A 21,899-nucleotide genomic window follows, 5' to 3' on the forward strand; every position below is an offset into this window, starting at 1 on the left:
GGAAAATACAACGCTGCATTACTCGGTGAAATTTACTTAATTTACTATATAATCGGCTCAGGCACAAAGTTAATCGAAACGCGCGAAATAATTCATCACCTCTAAATTTGTTAAATCATCAGGGATCACGCACAGTTCCCTGGCTTCCCCTGATTAATTTAATTGTCTTCCGACGACTTGAGGCAACGAGAAGATATCCGGCGATGACAGGCGAGGGTTTCGAAGAATCGTTAATGAAGAACGGACGAGTAATTAAATTCACCTCCTTTCCAGTTTGGTCAGATAAAGAAAACTTGGGAGAAAGTGAAGTGGTACTGACCGATAAAATTCTTTTTTTTTTCCTTTCTTGACAGATAACTATACAGCTTGCAGGCAGGCGAGTCTCCCTCTTAAGCCAATATATTTCCCGAAATTGAGAAGCACTGTTGAAGTCGATAAGATTCGATGATGATGGAGGGATAACGCCAAAGGTCCTCGCGCGGGAAAGTAGAAAACCTTTGAGGTTTAAGGCCAGACTGGCTGTCTGGCATCGCGCCAAAGATTATCCCCGCCGTCGCTCCCGAGACTTCATAACCGAGCTGAGCGAAATCGCGAACACATATAACCACACATATATGTGTATGTGTACACACCAACGTGTCATCGGTTCCCGCGAAACCCTTCTGATCCGCGCCACCTTTTACACAACCTTCCCATATTTCCCGTCAGTCATCAATCTCTCGCAAAACACTACCTCTTTCCCTATCAGACAAGATGGCTACTTGATGCTTGATATATTCTTCTCTCTATCTTCCCCGCTCTACCATTGTACTCCTCTTTTAGTATTGTACTACAGCTAAGCCAATGGAATTTTCATTATCGTTTCATAACCTTTGACGCGCGCGGGTTATATATTTTTGATTAAAGTACGATGGTCCATTTAGCTTCAACTACGTATGCTCGCTTCTCAATTTCCAGGCAACATACCGCTCATTATTTTTAGTGAAAGAAATTATATTTCGCTTGTCTGCGTGATGAAACTGCCACCGATGAAAATGTCGTAAAAAATGAACAAATCAGAGAACGAATCGCTTGCTATTTCCTAATTAATTTTCTTTCCAATAATTACTTTTTTTATATTTGCATAAAAATCCGATTTATTGTTAGATTTGCCATCATAAATGAATGTACTATGAAAGTATTTTATGATAAATTATCTTATTTCAAAAAAAGATTTAAAAAAAGAGCAATTATGGAAGCGAAAAGCGTTTTAATGCCGCGTTATTTACCTCAACGTGGGGGTGGCCAAAAAAAAAATTTATCTTCTCTTTCCCCCATCTCTCTTACATTATACTTCGATAGTCGAGAAGGGTACTCGATATATCGCAGGTAATGCAGATATATCGTCGATGATGTTCTTGAATCTTTTATACAATGTGCTCCAATAATTTTACCCTAAAATATTCATTCTATTACTTTAGCGAAGTAGAACGCGTTTTTAGCATCTGTACGAAAAAAATGAATAACACATGCGCGCTGATGAAAACCCTAAAATAATTTTGCATTACATACGCCGTTTTAAAATAAAAGATCAAAGTAAAGTGGCAATAATATTTTATAAATACGGTATGTTGACCATAAACTTTTTTCATATTTAACAAGACATAGCTATATAACTCTCACGCACGCAACAACAGGATAAAATTTTACGTGACAGCACACAAAAAGCAAACCAAAACGCGTTAAATGCGCGGTGCCACATACAGGTACGTATACATCTTGTTACATATACGATATTATCATGTGACAATATCTGTAGGTCGATCTAACACTAGCAAATCTAGGTCAGCAGATATCTTTGATCTGCAATGTCACTGACGCTCAGAAAAACGTCCGAGCGATGCGACAAAGAACAAAGAAAAGAAATCGATCAGAAAAGGGTTATCCAGAATATTTTACTTTTATCCTCGTATCCAGAGTTTGCAGAAAATGTCAGATTTTTGAAAAGATTTGCTCGATTCTATTGAATTTATTACAATAATAAGTAGCTCGTAATAATAGTAACGAAGTTATCTAGATTTTACTGTAACAGTTTTATATCGAATTAAATATAACTCAATGCAAGAGAGAGCGTTTCTTTTCATAAAATCGCTAAACTTCTACTCCGAAATTATAATGAGAAACAACGAGTAACTTTTTCGCAAAGACAGCGCAGAGCAACGTTTGATTTTATAAGAGGCTCTTCTTTAGTAGGTGAAGTGGTAGCGTAACAAGCACGGGGCTGTACACGGGATTTCCTCGCAGATTTTTACTTACGAAGCAGCCTTTCACGTCTCTCGATCTCTTGAATCTGTTTACACAAATCATCCGCACTAACATAAATGTCGTTTATATTTCATTTAAAACATTTCTTTTCACATTGTACAAAAACTGTAAAAACTGGCATAATATGTTGGGCAGATAAACACGTCTTGTGTGTGGACCAGCAATAATTTTTACTTGATAATAATAAACTCTGTTAATCTAATATGGGAATCGCGAGTATTAAAATTTTAGAATTAGCTTCTTTTACTGAAGATACTATTTAACAATATCCACGGCATAATGGATATCTAAAGATACAGAAGAAATGTCTCACATCTGGATAAGAATTATTAATTATCTCTAATCGACTTCCATTTATAGACGATACGATCGCGTGCAAATATCCACGCGACTACAATAGCGCGAGTCATCGAATGCAGCTGTTACATCAGACGAAAGGTCGCAGTGCAAACAGCAACGATAATCGATTAGCAGGGAAGTTATATCGCGCGTCAACGTCTATCCAGCCGCGTCTGATAAAAAAAAATACATAGGAAAATGGAGGGGAAAAAAAGCAATCGAGCAACCGAGCCGAAGCGTAGATTAGAGACCGCGCCAGCTGTTTAATCGGAGCGATCAATTGACTAAGGCGTCCATTCAGGCATGATTGATTGATAAATTCAGACGGAAGCAGGTAGACGGAGCGGCGGAGCGAGATAACGCATCGTTCCACGGTGTATTACGGCAGAATTTCCGAAATCTGGGACGACGAGAGGAGAGGGAATCTCGCGCGCCAAGCGGCAATATAAGCGCCTGCCTGGAACCACGCGTGGTCCGGTAGTTAAATAAATATTTTTAATATTCCAAATATTTCTCTAGCAATTTGGCAACCAACTATCCGCCTGAGGTATTCATCGATATTAGGAACGTGCGGGAAATCTATACCGCGAAATCGCCCGGCATTCCGCTGGCATGGATATTTTACGACATGGACGATTTGTTTCGCGCATTTACGACAGAACGTCCCAATTTGGGGTAGCCCGTCGACGAATAATGCATTCGTCGGTCGACGAGAATTGCGAGAACGACTGTAATGCACGGCCGCGGGTCCACTCGTTGCGTTGGGCATTACAAAATTAATTATCGTAATTTACCTGAGATGTATTCTGCAATATATATAGCCCATACATAGTATACCGAAATGGCTATTGCTTAGCGCCACGAATGGAATTTAATGAAAATGTAATTTTGTTAACGCAACAAATGTTCGCTTGATATATGTCTACTCAATATGAATGGAGATATTGATGTATTGTTATAATATAATATAACATAAATATATATAGATATTGACAAAGACAATAATATATAACAATATATATAATGCGATATATACAGATAAAACTACATAGCATAAAATGCATTTCTTCGAAGGAATTTAAGTCCGAAAATAATAAGACGCTTTTTTGTACTCCGAGTAGAGTAGCGAAAGGAAAGAGATCTTTCCTTTTATCACGAGAAAGCAGATTGTCCTTGGACGTGGAAAATAAATCCTATCTAAGTCTCAGATCCGCAAGGCAATTATCAACTCCTTTCATCGAATAAAAGCATTCGATTGGATCCGAGTTGTGTGATTGCGCGGAGAGCATTTCTGCGTAGGTAGCGTCAAATGTTTCTTTTTCGTCGAATGTTTTGTTCGGTTTTGTCGATCAGCTTGTGAGGAGTAGAAAAGAGAAGGGTATAGAGAAGAATATAAGGATATATTATAAATTATAGCGATTGCAATTTACGTCAGAGAAAAAAAATTCGCGCGGTATATATAGAGCGTGATGGATGAGAAATTCAAGATAATGTAAGCTTCAATCTTACATAAGAAGTTTTATCTCATGCATTTAATTTAAAAGAAATTAGATACTGATGCTCTTTTACTTCTCATGTCTTCATTTCATATCTTTTACTACGAAAAGATGAAACAATTCCAAGCAAATTCTTAATTGCATATCACTGCGAGTCTGATTGAAGATCTCATGTCGCATTATCGTAAACAATTGAACTGTATTCGATAAAACGTTGGCCGTTACAATTACCCCTGTTACAGCTTAATTAATTGCCATCTTTGTTAATTGTGTTTGGTTCTTTCGTAACAGAGTTAACTTATCTCTTAACCCCCTTCGTGTACTATCGCGTGTTAGATGCATCTGCTCCGCAAAAAGAAGAATAAAAAGGGAAAAGGAGGAAAAGATGCGCCCACGTTTCTCTGGGAATTTAAACACATTTATATCCGTTCGAACATACAATGTAAATAAAGCGAGCGTAGAGCCGCCTCAGCCGCCTGCTTTATGTCGGCTTCATGCTTCTACCCTCATCTCTCCGTGTCTCTAGAATATTTGAAGTGCAACACAACTGTGTATACAACAATGCATCTTAACGCAATAATTTATCGAGGCGATAAATTTCGTCGTTGTATTTTTCGAGTGAAACAGGATTTTTACAGAAAAGGAGGGAAAGGCGGGAGAGAGAGAGGGGGGCAGCAAAATGTGCTCGCGGGTGAGCTGCATAATCCTATTGAAGCAAAAAGGGTGGGATGGCAATAGAAGGGCTAAACGCGACTCGACGCTCTCACGGAAAATTTTCTCAGTTACTTAACGCCGCTATTTCGTTTCCCTCGTGATTTCCCCGGTGAATTTGACCCTGAGAGAGGCGCGCGCGCTCAGACCGAGGGAGGTCGCAGATTCCGCCGAGTGATTTCGAGAGAGCGTGCGCCCGATGAAAGCCTCCTGCATGGAATGGATACGAATAACGTGTACAATACCTCGCGCTGAAATGGCATCGTACTTGTTACGACGATTGAATACCGCACGGGGGTTTAAAACCGCTGGTATTCATATTCCAATAAGCATCTCAAAGATTTAACGTTGCAACTAAAGTAATCTCAAAAGTATAAACAATTTGTATGCGCATAGCATGTTATTATAAAATATTATTTAATTACTAAAGATATTGTTAATTATTATTAAATTATTAAAATACTATATTAAATTACTGCATTATTATTATATTACATCACATTCTTATGCAGGATTAAGAATTACAGGACTTTTAGGGCATGTTATTAAAATAGCGCTTAAAATAAAAAGACAAGAAAGTCTTAATAAACATATATTTTCTAAAACTAACGTTTATTGACAGTGACGGTTGAGATACGAGATTCATTGAGCCCGCCATGAGTGTGCTGTATAAACCCATTAACGTAGATTAATTCTAAAGGCATGCTTTCTTAGGTAAACTAACGCTATTGGAAATGTATGTAGCGGAAAGTCTATCAGCACTTTGACGTCAGATACGGAGCTGAACAATTTCGGAAACTCCTATTCTATTTATTAAACAATGCTTCATATGTTTGCTACGAGCAAGTGCTTCATATTTAATCGATATATGTAGACCTTTGCCATATATACGTGAGTCGTTGAAATGGAAGGAAATCACATGGAACGTTTGCATGTATAGAGATAACATGCAAAACTATTCAAATCTTAATAAGTATTGATTTTAAGTATGTTGATTAAGACTTCCTTGTTCTTTTCTCGTCGACGTGCTGCAAGAGTTTGCAACTCTTTTCCTGGGACATGTATAATGATGATTTCTTTAACCTTTCGACTCCCAACGGGGCGAGCCGTTCGCCTTATAAATAATTTTTTAGAATAATTTTGCCAGAAAATTTTCGCCGAAATCAATTTTGAACCGAAATATGTACGCAAGTGAATATAAATGCAAGCAGGCGTAATTCCAGCGCGACGAAGGTATACGCAACGACCGTGTCGGAAAAATGTTCAATTTCCTCGACGTCGGGCTCGGGCAGAACGTAATCAGGATACGCTCACCCGCGATCGACAGATCGCCAATAATATTCTTTACAGCTGAAAGTCGTCGGGTTTCTTTTGTAAGCGAGCGCCAGGACGATCGAGGCGATGGAGAAGAGTATATGTACGATATTATTCAAAAGCGAGAAGCAAGCCACACGTCGTCATGTGCCGCAAAATTAATGAGCCAGAACGAGAAAAGGAGATACGTTTTCTCGGAGGAAAAAAATTTACGCACGAATGTAACAGCTGCTTCGTGTGAAATTGTCACGTCAGGCACGGCACGGCGAGTCGCTGCTGTATTATTTATCGCTATCATTTTTTTAACGTGTTTAAAAAACTTTAAGGGAGGGTGCGACAAATTCACGCAAATATTGTATTCAGAATATAGACAATATAGACATACATTTATCAAAGCAATTTCTCGTTGTTTACACGTTGTTGTAACACGTTTAATAAGATCTTTATAGGTGGACAGATATTCTTCGGCCGCTCCATAATCGGCAGTAGTAACTGACAGTAGTCAATTACTAGCCGTTACTATTTATTACTTCACCTGGATATAAAGTTCACTCCAGAAGATCTATAATTTCCGTCAGATCTCAGAATAGAATTTCATTTATAATTTTATATATTGTGTGTTTTGTACGTGTACCTATATTTTAACTATAATGTATATTTACGTTTCTTGATTCCTTCAATTCTTCAATTATAAACAGAATTCTGTCCTGAATACGAGTTATAGAGAATCTTTAAATTATAAATAAATATTATAATTAAAAATAAAATAAAAATTCATAAATAAATTATATGTATGTGAAGCGGCTTGAATAATATTTTAAAATAGAACCGCACGGGCGCAATACTCCGTTTATCATAATCAATATCGTAAAAAGACAGCGATGAAGCAGAAACATATAACAAAATATGACGTTATTTGTAAGAAGTTTATTAGTCCAACTCCGGAAAGAATTACCGAAACGTGGCAATCCCAAATCAGAAATACGAGGATTTATCACGTCTCTCTATAGTCAGGAAATGAAGCTACGAAGAAGACTTCCGTCTGCGTGCGAACGGACGTAATTCACGTAATTCACGTAATACACGGAATTACGGTAATATACACGAAAATAGGTAACAATTTTACCGCGTTTTTTAAATTTTATTTTATTATTATTAAATCGTCCAGGTCGAGTGAGGAGTTTTCGCGACGCGACAAAATTAAACCGGAACCAACTACGAGAAGTTTCGCGTGTCCGAGAAACTGCAACAGCCGGTCGCCGTCGAGACCCAGATGTCGAAGTGTCGAGCGTCCTGGAGCAATATAGGGACGATGCACAACTCCGGGTGATTAAAATTCGAAACTAACTAAATCCGTAACAAGACGATTGCAAACGTTACATGTAACCGACCGCAATTAAAGCGCTATACATGTATATTACAAAACGGATGCGTACGTGCGAGTTATATTCTAAAATTGGTTTCCATAATTATAAAATTTCCAGCTTAAGCGTATGATTTCATTTATAATAATATACTCGGATGAAAATAAACACGTGCAGAGTCAGGAAATGATTCTACGTGGTAAAATAACGGGGATTTAGAGTTTTCATACAGAGAAATAAGCTTCAGAAATGAGTTTCCTAGATGATTTGTCTATTTTTAAACAATTGCACGTACTCTATCCTTTACATTTTTATTTTCACGAAGTGATGATGAGATTTTAATATGGACAATGGACGTGTGTAAAGTGATCCAGTTATCCCTGGATAATGGTGGAGTTAATGCTGACAGCGACCCTTGTAATGCGTTTGATCCTTTGATCCCTTTGCGCGTGGAAAAGGCAAAGTTCTGACGCGAACGTGAGCCGCGGACTATCGCCGTGGAAACGCTCTCAAAATGCAAAATTGAGCCGCCCCCGGCACGTACGATTTAAACGGTTCCTATGAGTTTCTCACGCATTATAGAAATATTATGCGCGACGATAACAAAGCGGACAAAGCCGTTCGATCCATGAACGACACGCGGTTCAACGCAGAACGTTCCGTTTCTTCTATATTTAAACGCCTTGCGGGCGTTTAAATATAGAGCGAATTCATTCAATCTATGCTGGAAATAACATTTGCAGTGTCAACAAAAGAGATTGGCGCTCTCTCGCATATATTTTACAATCGTGACATATTCGCAGAATAATCTCGCTAAATTAAAGTTTCTCTTTTAATCGTGAAATTATTATAAAACACACTACTGCGTTATAAATTTTAAGTATCAATTTACGACCAGAAATTATTATTAAAAATGACTTTACTAGAAACTATTAGGAAGTAATTATGACAGGATGCTTGTCCGATTGAAAATACTAGGTACGTAGGTATAGAGATTCGTAATAACCGCAAATCCACTTTCTCGTTTCAGTTAAGGACGAAAGATTGAATTCTCGAACACCCAGCCAAAGAGGAAATCAGAATGTGCTGTTACGGAAAGCCAGTGGGGTAAGCAGCTCACTTCCGCCCAAGTAATACTCCAAATTGAATTTTACGACAACAAAATTAAATTAAATATAGAACGACCTTAGAAATATAATTTTTTATTAACTCGATTTCGTCGCGATGGAAGTTCTCAAGATTAAAGAAAAATTTAAGTCGCGGGGCGTCGCCATGAGGATATTGCGATGTCGCATTAGCGCGTAAAGATAATGTTACGTGGCGAGACGCTTCGCAAAAGGTATCGACGCCTGTATCAGCCTCGACGTATCATCATTCAAGTGCGAAACACCTTTGTATCCCGCCGAGCGACGCTTTCTTTCGGCGGCTCTCTCGCGAGATGAAGCGAGCGTTTTAGCATTTCGCGAACAATAATGCTCGTAGCCCTTTTGCGAGCCCTGACCTGCTGGCAGGGGGTAACAATACAGCCGGGCTGACAAAGACAAATCGCAAAATGATTCGCCGGGCGTAAACAAAGCCACGTCGAGCGAGGCGTGATGGCGCATCATCGGTTTAACGTTGTCGATACCGTGAACGAGACTTTTCCGCGGAAAATTTCCCGGAGAGATGAAAATTTTTACAAAAATATATCAAACTTCAAGAATAAAAATGCAATTATAACTTAAATGTAATTATATTTATATCATTCATATTCCGATTTAAAAGAAGTGCTCCACTTGAATACATATATATAGCATATATGATCCATAATATAAATTTCTAATAGATACTATATACAATGCTGATTTTTCGATTAAATTTTTCTATATAGCATACGCGATATTGTCCCAGCATTACTGTTCCGGCTGCTGTCCAATTCCTAGCATCGCAGTTACCATTGTCTTCGCCGAACGCCTCGCTATTGTCCGAGCGACAATTACGCGAGCATTCCAGCTTGATTCCGCGCAGCTACAATGTGACACAGCTACGCCTCATCCATGCCGGATGCTGCCGGATTAATTCGCTCGGTCAGCAACGTAATCTGTCGCGTGCTCGCACCGGTTCCAGGCACAAGTAAAGCCGACAAATTTCAATCCCGACAAGGGACTAAAAACAGTAAAAACTACGAGGCCGACTACGGGCGTCAGTAGAACAAATGCGCGTTTGATCCGGCACACTTCCGATCGTCCATTTCTCGACGCATTTTCCGTCACGTACGATTAAATTTAGATTTTGTCGTAATTTCGATTCCCTTAAAATTAAATCACGAAACCGCGTGTACGTGTGTGTTATGTATGTGTGCATGTGAGATTAAATTTAATTAAACTTTAATTAAATTAAATTCTATAGAATCTCTTTAGAATAATGAGAAAAAAGAGCGGTTCTCTGGTAAACACTTTGCGCGTTTCGTTAATTTTATTTAATGTTGGTTCGCGTTCACAAAAATTTTAGTCTCTCGCGCAGCTTGTGCAGCCGACGTCGATCGGTTACAGATTGTATTTTCGGTGTGACGAACAGCGTACACATTAAAGACACGGTAGACTGCAATAAAGATCGTTATCGCCGTTATTACGGTGCACCCCCGTAGATGAAATCTGCCCACGTTTCACATCACGTGAAACGAGCAGGCGAAATGTCGATTACGCTACATTAACGCGTATACATCGTATCGCATTTATATACGCCGTAAAAAAAAAACTTTTATCGCCATGCAGTGAATTTAATAGCTCACAATGGCATCTTCCTTTACATTACATTGTAATAAGAAGTCGTTTGCATTGCTCGTTCAACATTTAGAAGTAAAAAAAAGCAATGTAAAAGTACCAGTTGTTTTATGATTTTATACTCTTTATATTAAAAATGTCTAGTTTCTAAACTAGATGAACATTCTAAGCTATATGATCTATAATAAGTTGAATAATTATTCTGTTAATAGTACAAATTTTCGCAGAAAGGAAGAAGCCTTTCGCGAGGAAGAAAAGAGAATTAAGTGAATAAGACGCTAAGCATAAAATTGATTGGCGCGTCGCGTCGAGAAGTAACGCGTGAGGCAGAACATTTCGCATTTCCTCGCGTGTAACGCGCGTAATGCATGCAAGCGTAACGAGAGCGATTTGTCGCGACGTTGGCGGTGACGGTGCACGGCGAAAGGATAACGTTAATAAAATGCTGAGAAGGGTTCTCTTAACGGGTCGCGCCCGGTGTTGGGCACCGATACATTATTCATGGCGGGTACCAACACATCGCACACTCGATAGCGGATTACACAGCGCGATAACTCAACGAGCAATTTCTAGAATGTTGCCTTCGCTCTGAGGAGCCTTCCAGCTTGATGTACGACCGCGGCATAATCACTTGACGACGAAGCGAACGAGTTTCCGTTGGAAGTCTTAATTGTCTTGATAATTTCATGGACAGGACGCTTTACCCCGAAGCGTCCTGTTCAGCAAAAATGTTAACAATATTCGGTATATTAGTGTATCGGATATGAGAACATAAACTAAAAAAGAATGAATTTTCTTTGATGCGCTTTTTTGGTACACCGCATCAGACCTGTCAATCTTAAACTCCAGTTAAAGATGAGCTTTTTATTCTCCGATAGAATTATCGGAATCGAAGCGGTCGTTTCTTCAGCGTTTCCACCGAAGACACGAATGTCGATTCCGAGGTTGGTACCTGCACAACGATCTCTTCCGGTCGGAGTTCCGGTGGAGCTACAGGACTCAAGGCCAGTAAACAGCGATGGAGCGGGTTCTTCACCAATACCAAGGGTATCAAGATGGACCTGTTAACCGCCCAACTGGACGAGTACAACAAGCATGGCGTGCCGAAATTGGCGAACGTTCATTTGCAGTGCGATGTGACGATCAACGAAGAAGGTACGACTCCTATAGTTCTGTCCTTCGATTTCCCTTTTTTCTTCTGCCATCGAGTGATTTACCTCTAGAACGAGAGACTCGAAATCCTGAAGATTCCCGGTGATCCGAGATAAAATTAACGCAGACGCACGCTTTTCCTTAGAAAAACACCTTTATCTCGCAGAAGAACGTTTAAATTCTCCTTTTCCGCTCCAGCTCGTTACATGCAAACGAAATCGATGAAACTTGAAGATCTCTTTAATAACTGCTCTTAAAGCAGTCACGTTACTTCTTGCGTCTTGCTCCTCCCGTTTCTCGGAGAGAAACGTTCTGCAGTGTCAAAACGATTATTTGAGTTAGGGCAAGATTAATTCTGAGGTATACAGCAACCGATAATTTTATACTTTAAATTACTAATATATATTATAATGTCACAACTTTACAGCACCGAAAATTGATGGCGACGCGTTCTTATCTCAAACAAAATATCTCGGTACGTGATTTTCCGTAGAAAAGTGTGATTTAAAGCTTTTTTCGTTTTTTTCTACTGTCTTCAAGAAAACCCCTCTTCACGTTATCTCTAAAGAGTAAAATACGTAGTTTGCTGCAATCACAGGCACTGTTGTAACGTAAATGTTATCTTGACACCCTTTCAGCTCTCTACAATTTAGAGGGTGACTGGCACGACATTGTCGAGAATTCACAGATGCTCTCGGAGAAACAATCGCAGCAGCAAACCGCACTCTGGGAATTGGCTAAGACCGAGGTGGCCTACATTAAGACATTAAAGGTTGTGACAGATGTAAGTAAAGTGTAAGCAAGTGACGTACTTGCTACGTTTTTCGCGGAAACCAGTCTTGTCAGGCTGTTTAATATGAGCGAAATAATCAAGCTGATAAAACTGCTCGATCAAATATCTTGAAACTATATGAATGAAAGCTCGCGGGGATGAAGTATCGTTGGGAGATTAGAATTTTCGATCTTTTTTTTTCTGAAAGTGATGATCGTCGTCTCTGATATCGCAGCTCTTCATGGCATGTCTCTGCAGCCTGCAGGCCTCGAACATCCTGATCGAGGTCGACAGGCTGAAGCTCTTCAGCAATATACCCGATATCTACGCCGCCAATCGCTACTTCTGGACTGAGTATCTACTCGCGATGGTGAACGCGGCGAGATCGAGCGGGCAGCCGCTCGATCCCGGTCATCTTCTGCTCGGCTTCGAAACTTTCGAAGAGATATTCGCGCCTTACACGAGATACTGCGCCGAGCAGAGCAAGTGTCAGCAGTATTGCAAGGATCGACTGAACGATAATCAGCTTTTCACGGCGTATCTGGTGGTATGTACACGCTGTTAATCGCTTTTGCTTGCTGCCGTTGGCTTGATTTCGCGGAGTCAGCTATTGATCTCGTCACTGATCTCGATTAATTCATCCCGGGAGTTAGCTATCGTGCAGTTAGCGAATTTAACCATCAGAAAAGTAACTAGACGTCTTAAAAAAATTTTATTTTATTTCTCACCTAAAGCGATAAGAAATAAACAATTTTTTGCGGATTTGTTTAAATAAAAAGATATCTATCTGTAGCTGAAATTCTTCAAAGTTTTACTGATTGTGAGAAGATGCTAGCTTATTAATATTTTTAATAAGATTATTTTTATAAGAAACATAAAAAAAATTAATTAGGAAAAATGATAAAATGCAAAGTATATTAGGGACGAAGAGTAGCGATATCTCGATCATTATTACAGTGGTGCGAAACGCAAAAGGACTGCAACCGATTGAAGCTTATGGACATACTAGTGATGCCGATGCAGAGGCTTACCAGGTATTCGCTCCTGCTCAAAGCCGTCTACAAGAACACCGAGAACGAAGATCAACGCGCGGAATTGATACACATGGTAAAATTTACACTTTACTTTTCCCTAATTTTTGCGTAAATACACGAAGAGAAAATGCGAAGCGAGAGGGTGGCGCATTTGTCATGAGCCCAGCTTTCCTGTAGGTGAAGGCTAAAGTACATTCCATAAATTATGAGCTTAATTTGCTTTTGCTTGAAAATTCTTCGTAAATAGAAACTACGAGAGGGAGAGAAAACGCGCGAGAGGAGAAGCTTCAAGGGTGGTTGTTTACGTTTGATTGGGTTTGTTTTGCGTCCAGATCAAGTCCGTGGACGGTTTCGTGGCGTCTGTGAATGCGGCGCTGAGGAGGAACGAGGAAGCCGCTCAACTGGTCCGCGCAGCCTCGCGTTTGGAGTGCTACGACGTCGTGGAGACCAAAGGGCTCGACGAGGAAGTGGAGAAACTGATAAAGTTGTACAGCAATCTTGATATTACTACAGCGCCGATGCCCGGCTGTCCAAAGGACAGCCTGAGGACCCTTCTTCGAGAGGGAGACTTGAAGTTAAGAGACGCCGCTACTAGCAAGGTAGGTCAATAATAATAATGGAATGTTAGCTTATTTAGTCCAAAAATTGCTTTTATGTCGGAAACTATATACCGGAAATATATACGATAGGAAAAATATGCATGATTTTTTTATCTTTGAAACAAAAATAAAAATTTCGCTGCGATTTATCCATTTTGCAAAATGGTTTCTATAAATTTCGCTGATTCTCCATTTCTCTATTTGAAAAGCAAAGAATCGGTCAGATCATTTAAGTAAGAAAAACGGCTTGCCGAGAGCTAGATACGGTTCGTTAATTATCCCTTTTTAGATGGAGGTGCACGTACTATTATTGACCGACATGCTGCTGATCTGTAAACCTTCGACGAAGAAAACGTTGAAGATCATTAGGCAGCCGTACGTCGTCGATCGCATACGGATACACGAGGTCAAGGAGCCGTCTAGTCTGGGATTGGTTTATCTTAACGAGTACGGAACAGTCTCGGCCGCTTTAATCCTCAGCGCCGGTGACCCGAAACTAGCTAAGGTAACTCGACAAACAGCCACCGCGAATTACGTCGAGTTTCGCGGGGCGATTAATTCGCTATCCCGATTTAGGAGGTTCCGTACTTCGTATCTTCGCCAACGACTGGCTTTCACCGATCGCTTAATTAATGGTAAAAGCTTGGATAAAAGCTAAATCCGCTTTCCACCTCTCTCCCCAGATCATACACGCGATATCACAAAATCAATTAATTTGCAGCGGAGTGTAGTTTAATTAATAAAAGTGACATTATAATCGACCGATGTTGGTGAAATCTGATAGGCTTGATTTTTGATCTGATAGATTGATTCTTGAAAGCATAAAATCTTCGTGTTTTTTTCAAGCAAAAATTTATTTATTTAGCTAACGGCACCGCTTTTTCCAGTCGTGGATGGAATCCTTGAAACAGGCCCATCAACAATTCGCATCGATGAAAGTCCCGTCGCTCGGTGAACCCGTGATGAATCTGGCGCCTGTCAGCAGGCAACCAAGCACATTGGGTGACGGCGATTTCGAGGTAGAAGAATACGACAATACCTTTCCAAGAACTCCACGCGGCAGTAGCAGAGCCTCGCACGTCAGCAGTCTCGCTCATAGTCACAGGTACGTTCGTCAGCAAAGAAAAAAAATATATGCGTCAAAATCGAAGATAATTTTATTATTCACGCGACTATACATAATGAAACATCATCATTTCTAGTGGTAGCATGGAGATGGAAGCATCTCCAGGCAGCAGCAGCTTCCCCCCGAGCTACAATCCCAGTAGAAACGTTAGCGTGGAAACGAACGAGCAACCGCGAGCGTCGAGCTCGCTGTCATCAGAGGAAGGTGGCGAGTCGACCTCTGGGCATAACCACCGATCTATGCACGTGAGGTGAGAGTGAGATATCGATTTTACGACCTCACGGTGACCGATGAATCTTAACGTCTTTATTAAAACTAATTTGTAAATCTACCAGGCGCTCGCTGATGAGTAAATCACCAACGCCTAACACGCTGAGCGTCCAGGTACCATACTCGAGTCTAGGTCAGTCGCTGCCTAATCTGACGCTGGCCACCTCGCCGCAGACCTCCACCGTGTCGCCGACGCCACCGAACTCGTTGTTGATCGTACCGCAGATGACCAAGAGCAAGGACACCCTACTATCGCCTGGACACCGAGGTAGCAATTACCGACGCACATCTCTCCACCTATCTTTGTCACATTCTCCGAGGCCGAGGTCTTTCGATGAGGGCCTCTCACACGCGACGTAGTCACGCACGTAGATGCACGCAGATTAGATCATAAACGTGTAAATTACTATCACAAGTACGGATCGCCACAAGCGCTCCTCTATTTTAAAACCATTTTAATGCCGTTTGCTTATTAGAGATAGCGGAATTGTCCATCCAGGACGCAGGCACAAGAGAAACATCAAGGTTGTAACGTAGCGTTAGTGTAGATTTTATTTAACGTGAAAATATTGACACGATAGCTTGACAGACTATTCTAAATGCAAATATCATATATGCAAAAGCCTCAAACAAACATTAATAAAAACCTTTATTTTATTTTCTTGTGGAAAGAAACCATGAGAGGATTTCGCCCGGAATTTTGCCCAGTATTCATTTTATTCATTTTATCAACTCAAGCTTAATTCATCGTATTTATAGAATTCCCAAAATGTTTATAATGACAAATGTTTTTTAAATAAGAAAGACACAATATTTGTTAAATGGGTATTCACGTATTAATGATGTGCCATCAGGTATATCCTATCCACCGCCGTCACCGCCGCGAGGTGCTCTTAGACGGGGGTTCGCGTTACCCCAATCTCGAAATCCACCCTTGATGAAAACGAGACACGTAAACGCATCTCTGACGCAATCGGCGCAGGCAACGATGGGCAATTCCAACGCCGATGTTATCGAGGAGAGACGGAGAAGGCTAGATCCTTCGCAGAGAGTACCGTCGACGAGCAGTATCGTCGAGGAAAAGGTACGATTGTTTTTTATTAATTTTCCGCCAATTAATATAATCGAGATTTTAATACAATCTGTTTGTCAAATAAGTAACAATATAATCTGTTGTTTATCAATCTGAAATTAATGTAAGCTCACAAATCAGCGTTTTATTCTGTAAATAAAAAATAAAAAATACAAGAACGTGTGTTAATTAAATATAGATTAATGAATAATCAGAAATTTATGAAACTGTGATTATTTGTCAAGCAGATAGGGATTCGTCAAATATATATTGATTTCAAATTTTTTGTTGAGTTTGAATTTGATATATTTTTTTTAAAGTTCGTCAATAATTCATTGCTATTCTCGTAGAAATGACCTGCGAATTGACCTGAAAGAAGAACTTTTGGTATGGACCACACCGTCGACATGGATGTACGTGATATGTAATGCTCAACGAGATGCATTCTTCTCTCTATGTGTGAATGCTGCACACGCTATCACATAGAAAACTCGTGGAGCATTGATCTTCGAGGATTGATTGTCTCGCACTCTTTGGAATCCTACAACGCGAGTCAAACAATACATTACAATCGGTAAGACGTCATCGACACGTCGTACCATAAATTGATACCGATAAGATTGAAAATGTCCGTCGTTGTTTCTGCATTTTCAGATTGGGGCCATTCGAAATCAACGTGTGAAGTTTGTATCACGACCGTATCGCTACTTTTATCTCGTTATCTTCTTGTAACTCGTAGATGTCTCTTTGTAATAATTAAACTAAGTCCGAGTTGTCTACGATTAATATCGTAACGTAGCACTGGACAGCCGCGTGCGATATTAAACACAGATTTCGGTTTGGACTTTTAAGCGACGAACAGAAAGGCCTACTAGAGTAATTACATTAAGATTACATAGTGATTGTAGGGCCGCAGCTAGCGTATTAAGACGCCTTTGTAAAGGAGTTTATTTAGGCGCCTTACGATAGAACAAAAATGTTTGAAGAATTGAAGAATTGGAAATTGATTTCGAGCTCAGAAACTAGGAATGTGCAAGAGTACAAGTTGGCGTCTTTCCTCTCCTTTTCCCAATATCGGATACAATGCCTATCTAACGACCAAAAAAGAGAGAAGATCTTGAGTACAATTGCCTTGTCCAGGCTTAATGCGTTAATGAGGTATAAGAGCATAGAACATAGAAACGTTTAAAAATGATGGATTTTAAATCGCTGCGTTCATTCTAAAGACAAGTTTTTATTTAACGCTTGGATATGCAATTGACATCGCGCAATTCAAACGTCGAAATGGGAATGACGTTCTTGTTCGCTTAAAAACGTTTGTTTAAAAACTCAATTTAACTTTCCAGTTATTTCTGGGTTATGAGAAAGGATTCAATAACTATATTAACACGTTTGTCAACGTATGCAGTCAAAGATTGTAAGAAATATGCCGCAAAACGGGCCATTGGGCTCTTTCCTGGCACCGCTCTCTAAAATTGTTATTGAATAACAAAATAATAGCATAACTGGGGGGAAATTCACAGCCGGCATTGGTGTACAAAATTTCGGCAGTGGACTGAAAAAAGTAAGCAGTGGCCTATAATATTGACGGCATTGTCGTCAATGGTTGGGGAGTGGTAATAATGACATGTGGCAGTGGCAGTGCAGGAGGTATTGCATAGCATTGTTAAGGCAGTGTCCGAATTTTATCCGGCATTGACTCGGCAGTACGGCAGTGGACGCCCCCTACGTTTTTTTAGAAAATACATATATCCGAATACCTAATAGATAGCACTATGTTGACTACATCTTAAACAACGTTATATTTCCAAAATGTTTTTACGCTATGTTAAAGCAACAAAATAGCAACAAATTCTGGTATAAACGTTTATTCGATTTGAGCACTCTATATATTTTTTTTTTGCATGGGAGGCCAGCTTGACACAGATTCTAGCCCCACCACATACTAAAAAACTCATAGAGTGCTCAAATAAAAAAAAAAAACAATACACCAAAATTTGTTGCTTTTTTGTTGCTTTAAGATAGCGTAAACAAGTTTTTGAAATATAAGGTTCTGTAAACAATGCCACTAATAAATACTGCATCTTCGACCGTTATCTACGACTTTGATGGCTAAAAACTAAGTAAAAAAACTTGTTGCTCAGCTCTTTTTGGTCTTAAAATATTCTATGGACCGTGCCCTATCAAAATATGCAACTTACGATTTTGTTGCTCGCCCCTAACTGCAAATAAACAAATTATTTATCTCCTCGTCGATCGTTATCTACGACTTCGATGGCTAAAAACTAAGTAAAGGAATTTGTTGCTCGGGTCTTTTTGTTATTTAAATATTCTATGGAACGTGCCCTACCAGAATATGCAACTTACGATTTTGTTGCTCACCCCTAACTGCAAATAAACAAATTATTTATCTCCGCGTCGACCGTTATCTACAACTTCGATGGCTAAAAACTAAGTAAAAGAACTTGTTGCTTAGCTCTTTTTTGTCTTAAAATATTCTATGGACCGTGCCCTATCAGAATATGCAACTTACGATTTTGTTGCTCGCCCCTAACTGCAAATAAACAAATTATTTATTTCCGCGTCGGCCGTTATCTCGTTATCTACGACTGTGATGGCTAAAAACTAACAATAAGTAAAAGATTCTTTTACTTTATAGTTTTAAGACCAAAAAGAGCCGATCAACAGATTCCTTTACTTAGTTTTTAGCCATCAAAGTCGCAGATAACGGTCGACGCGGAGATAAATAATTTGTTTACTTGCAGTTAGGGGCGAGCAACAAAATCGTAAGTTGCATATTCTAATAGGGCACGGTCCATAGAATACTTTAAAACCAAAAAGAGCCAAGCAACAAATTCTTTTACTTAGTTTTTAGCCATCGAAGTTGTAGATAAAGGTCGAAGATGCAGTATTTATTAGTGGCATTGTTTATAGAACCTTATATTTTGAAAATTTGTTTACGCTATCTTAAAGCAACAAATTTTGGTGTATTGTTTTTTTAAATTTGAGCACTCTATATGTGTTTTTTAGTATGTGGTGGGGCTAGAATCTCTGTGTCAAGCTGACCCCTCACCATGCGAAAAAAAATATATTAAGTGCTCAAATCGAATAAATGTTTATACCAGAATTTGTTACTATTTTGTTGCTTTAAGATAGTGTAAAAATATTTTGGAAATATAATGTTGTTTAAGATGTAGTCAATATAGTGCTGTCTGTTAAGTATTCGGATATACTTACGTAGGGGAGACCGGGGCTAACTCGACACAATTTTTTTAAAGGCAATTTTCAACAATTAATTAAAATTTTCAAACAAATTTAATGGTACACATTTAAAGAGCGTTCCTTCAGGTACAAAATTGCTTAAGAAAATTTTGCTGTACGTCGCTTAGTTTTGCCCGAAAGCTCGATGAAAGAGTAGACCATTTTCGAGAGATCAAAAAAATTACTTTTCACTATCAAAAACGCTTATGTCGCGTTAAAAATTACACTATAACTCAGAATGTTACCAAATTCCGTTGATAATACTGGCACATAAAGACGCATTTACAATAGGAAAGGCAAGTTTCTACGATAGATTTAAATTGCCAAAAAGCCTAGTGTCAAGTTTGCCCCGGTGTCGAGTTAGCCCCGGTCTCCCCTACCGTATTTTCTAAAAAAACGTTATATTTCAAAAATGTTTTCACGCTATCTTGGAGCAACAAAAAAGCAACAAATTCTGGTGTATTTGTTTTTTGGATTTGAGCACTCTATATAGGTTTTTTATTATGACGACAAGCTGCCCCCCCCCCCATTTCGATCGCCGTTTCCTGCTAAACGGCTTGAGCAACAAAATCCGGACTAGAGCAACAGCACATAAATAGCACTAAATTTTTTAATAAGTGCGGATTTTTTTGCAATAGTGGGGGGGTTAACTTGATAGAGGTGGCATTGACGTATAATAATGGGCAGTACGCGACAGTGTTCATAATTGCATGGCATTGCCTTAATTTTATATTATTTATATATAGGATTGACGGCATTGTAGGTATTGACTAAGCATTGTCGGCAGTGTACGAAAATGTCGGCAGTGTTTTACAGCAATGCCAAAAATCGGCATTGGTGTACAAAATTTTGGGTTGTGAATTCCCCCCCAAGCATAACTTTATTCATTTAATGTCACATAGCATCTTAGAAGTTTTAATTATAGCAGTTTGTTTTAATCGAACAAAACAAAAATCGTTTAATTTTCTTTGACATATTTTCAATTGTTTTGGAATTTCTTTATTCTCTAACATTCCCCATTCTCCCCATTTGCACGACGTCCTTGTGCGATGCGTAATTGGCACATTGGCTTGCGCGGCGGCCTCGATGGATGTTAGAACTTAATAATTTAATAAGTGGAAAATAATAAACCTCTAGAGATTTTACCTAAAAGAAAGTTCGTAGACGTAACGAATGACTGGACGGAATTTATTCTTACGGGATGTAAAATAAACGTAAAGGAGAAGCTAAATCATGTGATAGGTATCGAGCATCTCTCGAAGAGATTGTATATCAATTATCAAGTGTGCGTCACTTAAGAACAACAGCAATCTACAAGAAACAATTTCAATATCTAAATGGAGTAACAGCTACTTCGTCTTTTTCACTTGGCTACTACCCCCTCTTTGCTTAAACTCGTTTTACCTTCCGTTCAGTTATCTCGTTTCTTCCATGAGAAAAAATTCAATAGTTGTGTCGAAGTGTATTTTTTTCCTTCCTATTGATCTGGTCGAAATGCCAGACCAGGACCCCTATTCTGTAACTTGTAACGACAGTGTCGGTATCGTTACGTTGTCGTTGCGCAGGTATACTATATGGAAAAAAAGCTGCGCAACGACGACATAACGATACCGACACTGTCGTTAGAGTTACAGAATAGGGGTCCAGATTGTACATGGCCAAAAGACAAAGGTAGGTCCGATCTGGCCCGAAGAAAGAAGATTGGATACGATAAAGATAAATGGTCGACATGTATTGACCACAATGGATCACAAAACATAAAGTAACATACACAGAGAAAAATAATCATTCTACATAAGAAAACACTTACTTCTTTTATTTTATTTCTTTTAAGGAGGTTCTGTGGCTACAAAAAAATGCAGCCTGCAGTTTCATGAAATTTTATTAAATTCACATAATTCTATTTTGCATTCCAGAACAACATATTAAAATTTCATGAAACTGGCTGCATTTTTAACATAGGTTTTTATGGGAAATGACATATTGCATACCTTCAGAATGAAATAAGTGCAAGAAAAAATGCAAATGATAAGGAAAAAAAAATATGCACATGTAACTTAATAATTTACAAATAAATGAGCGAAATAAAGGGGAAGGTTACCGCACATTTCTACCGCACAAATTTAGAAAAATTAATTATTAAAGCGTAAATTGCTTGATTTTTCGTCTGCTAGACTGCCACGGTAGTGAACGACGTGAACAGCAGCACGCACTATACACGCGGCGACCAATCAGAGCAATCCCCTTCTCTCCCACTACTTCAAACGCTAGTGCGCTGTTGCCAGAACCCCCGCGTCCCACTACTCCCCCCGATGAAGCCATC

General features: G+C 39.3%; 1 protein-coding gene across 11 annotated transcripts in view; it reads left to right on the forward strand.

The window, feature by feature from the left end:
* Window positions 1-18,132, forward strand: part of LOC112465730 (pleckstrin homology domain-containing family G member 5-like) — an 88,476-nt gene extending 70,344 nt beyond the window's left edge. For 10 of the 11 annotated variants that reach the window (XM_025033444.1, XM_025033441.1, XM_025033443.1 and 7 more), the window contains 13 exons: window positions 8,559-8,635; window positions 11,169-11,445; window positions 12,081-12,226; window positions 12,450-12,761; window positions 13,172-13,321; window positions 13,581-13,847; window positions 14,137-14,352; window positions 14,735-14,952; window positions 15,050-15,223; window positions 15,309-15,514; window positions 16,098-16,327; window positions 16,666-16,889; window positions 16,970-18,132. In XM_025033444.1, the coding sequence (XP_024889212.1) occupies window positions 8,559-8,635; window positions 11,169-11,445; window positions 12,081-12,226; window positions 12,450-12,761; window positions 13,172-13,321; window positions 13,581-13,847; window positions 14,137-14,352; window positions 14,735-14,952; window positions 15,050-15,223; window positions 15,309-15,514; window positions 16,098-16,327; window positions 16,666-16,671 (2,279 nt within the window). In that variant the 3' untranslated portion in view covers window positions 16,672-16,889; window positions 16,970-18,132. The remainder of the gene's footprint in view (window positions 1-8,558; window positions 8,636-11,168; window positions 11,446-12,080; window positions 12,227-12,449; window positions 12,762-13,171; window positions 13,322-13,580; window positions 13,848-14,136; window positions 14,353-14,734; window positions 14,953-15,049; window positions 15,224-15,308; window positions 15,515-16,097; window positions 16,328-16,665; window positions 16,890-16,969) is intronic. The other variant, XM_025033445.1, reaches the window with a different exon arrangement.
* Window positions 18,133-21,899: the final 3,767 nt, after the last annotated feature.

Source organism: Temnothorax curvispinosus, unplaced genomic scaffold (assembly GCF_003070985.1).
Source record: "Temnothorax curvispinosus isolate PA1 unplaced genomic scaffold, ASM307098v1 QBEX01015443.1, whole genome shotgun sequence".
Classification (NCBI taxonomy): Eukaryota; Metazoa; Arthropoda; class Insecta; order Hymenoptera; family Formicidae; genus Temnothorax; species Temnothorax curvispinosus.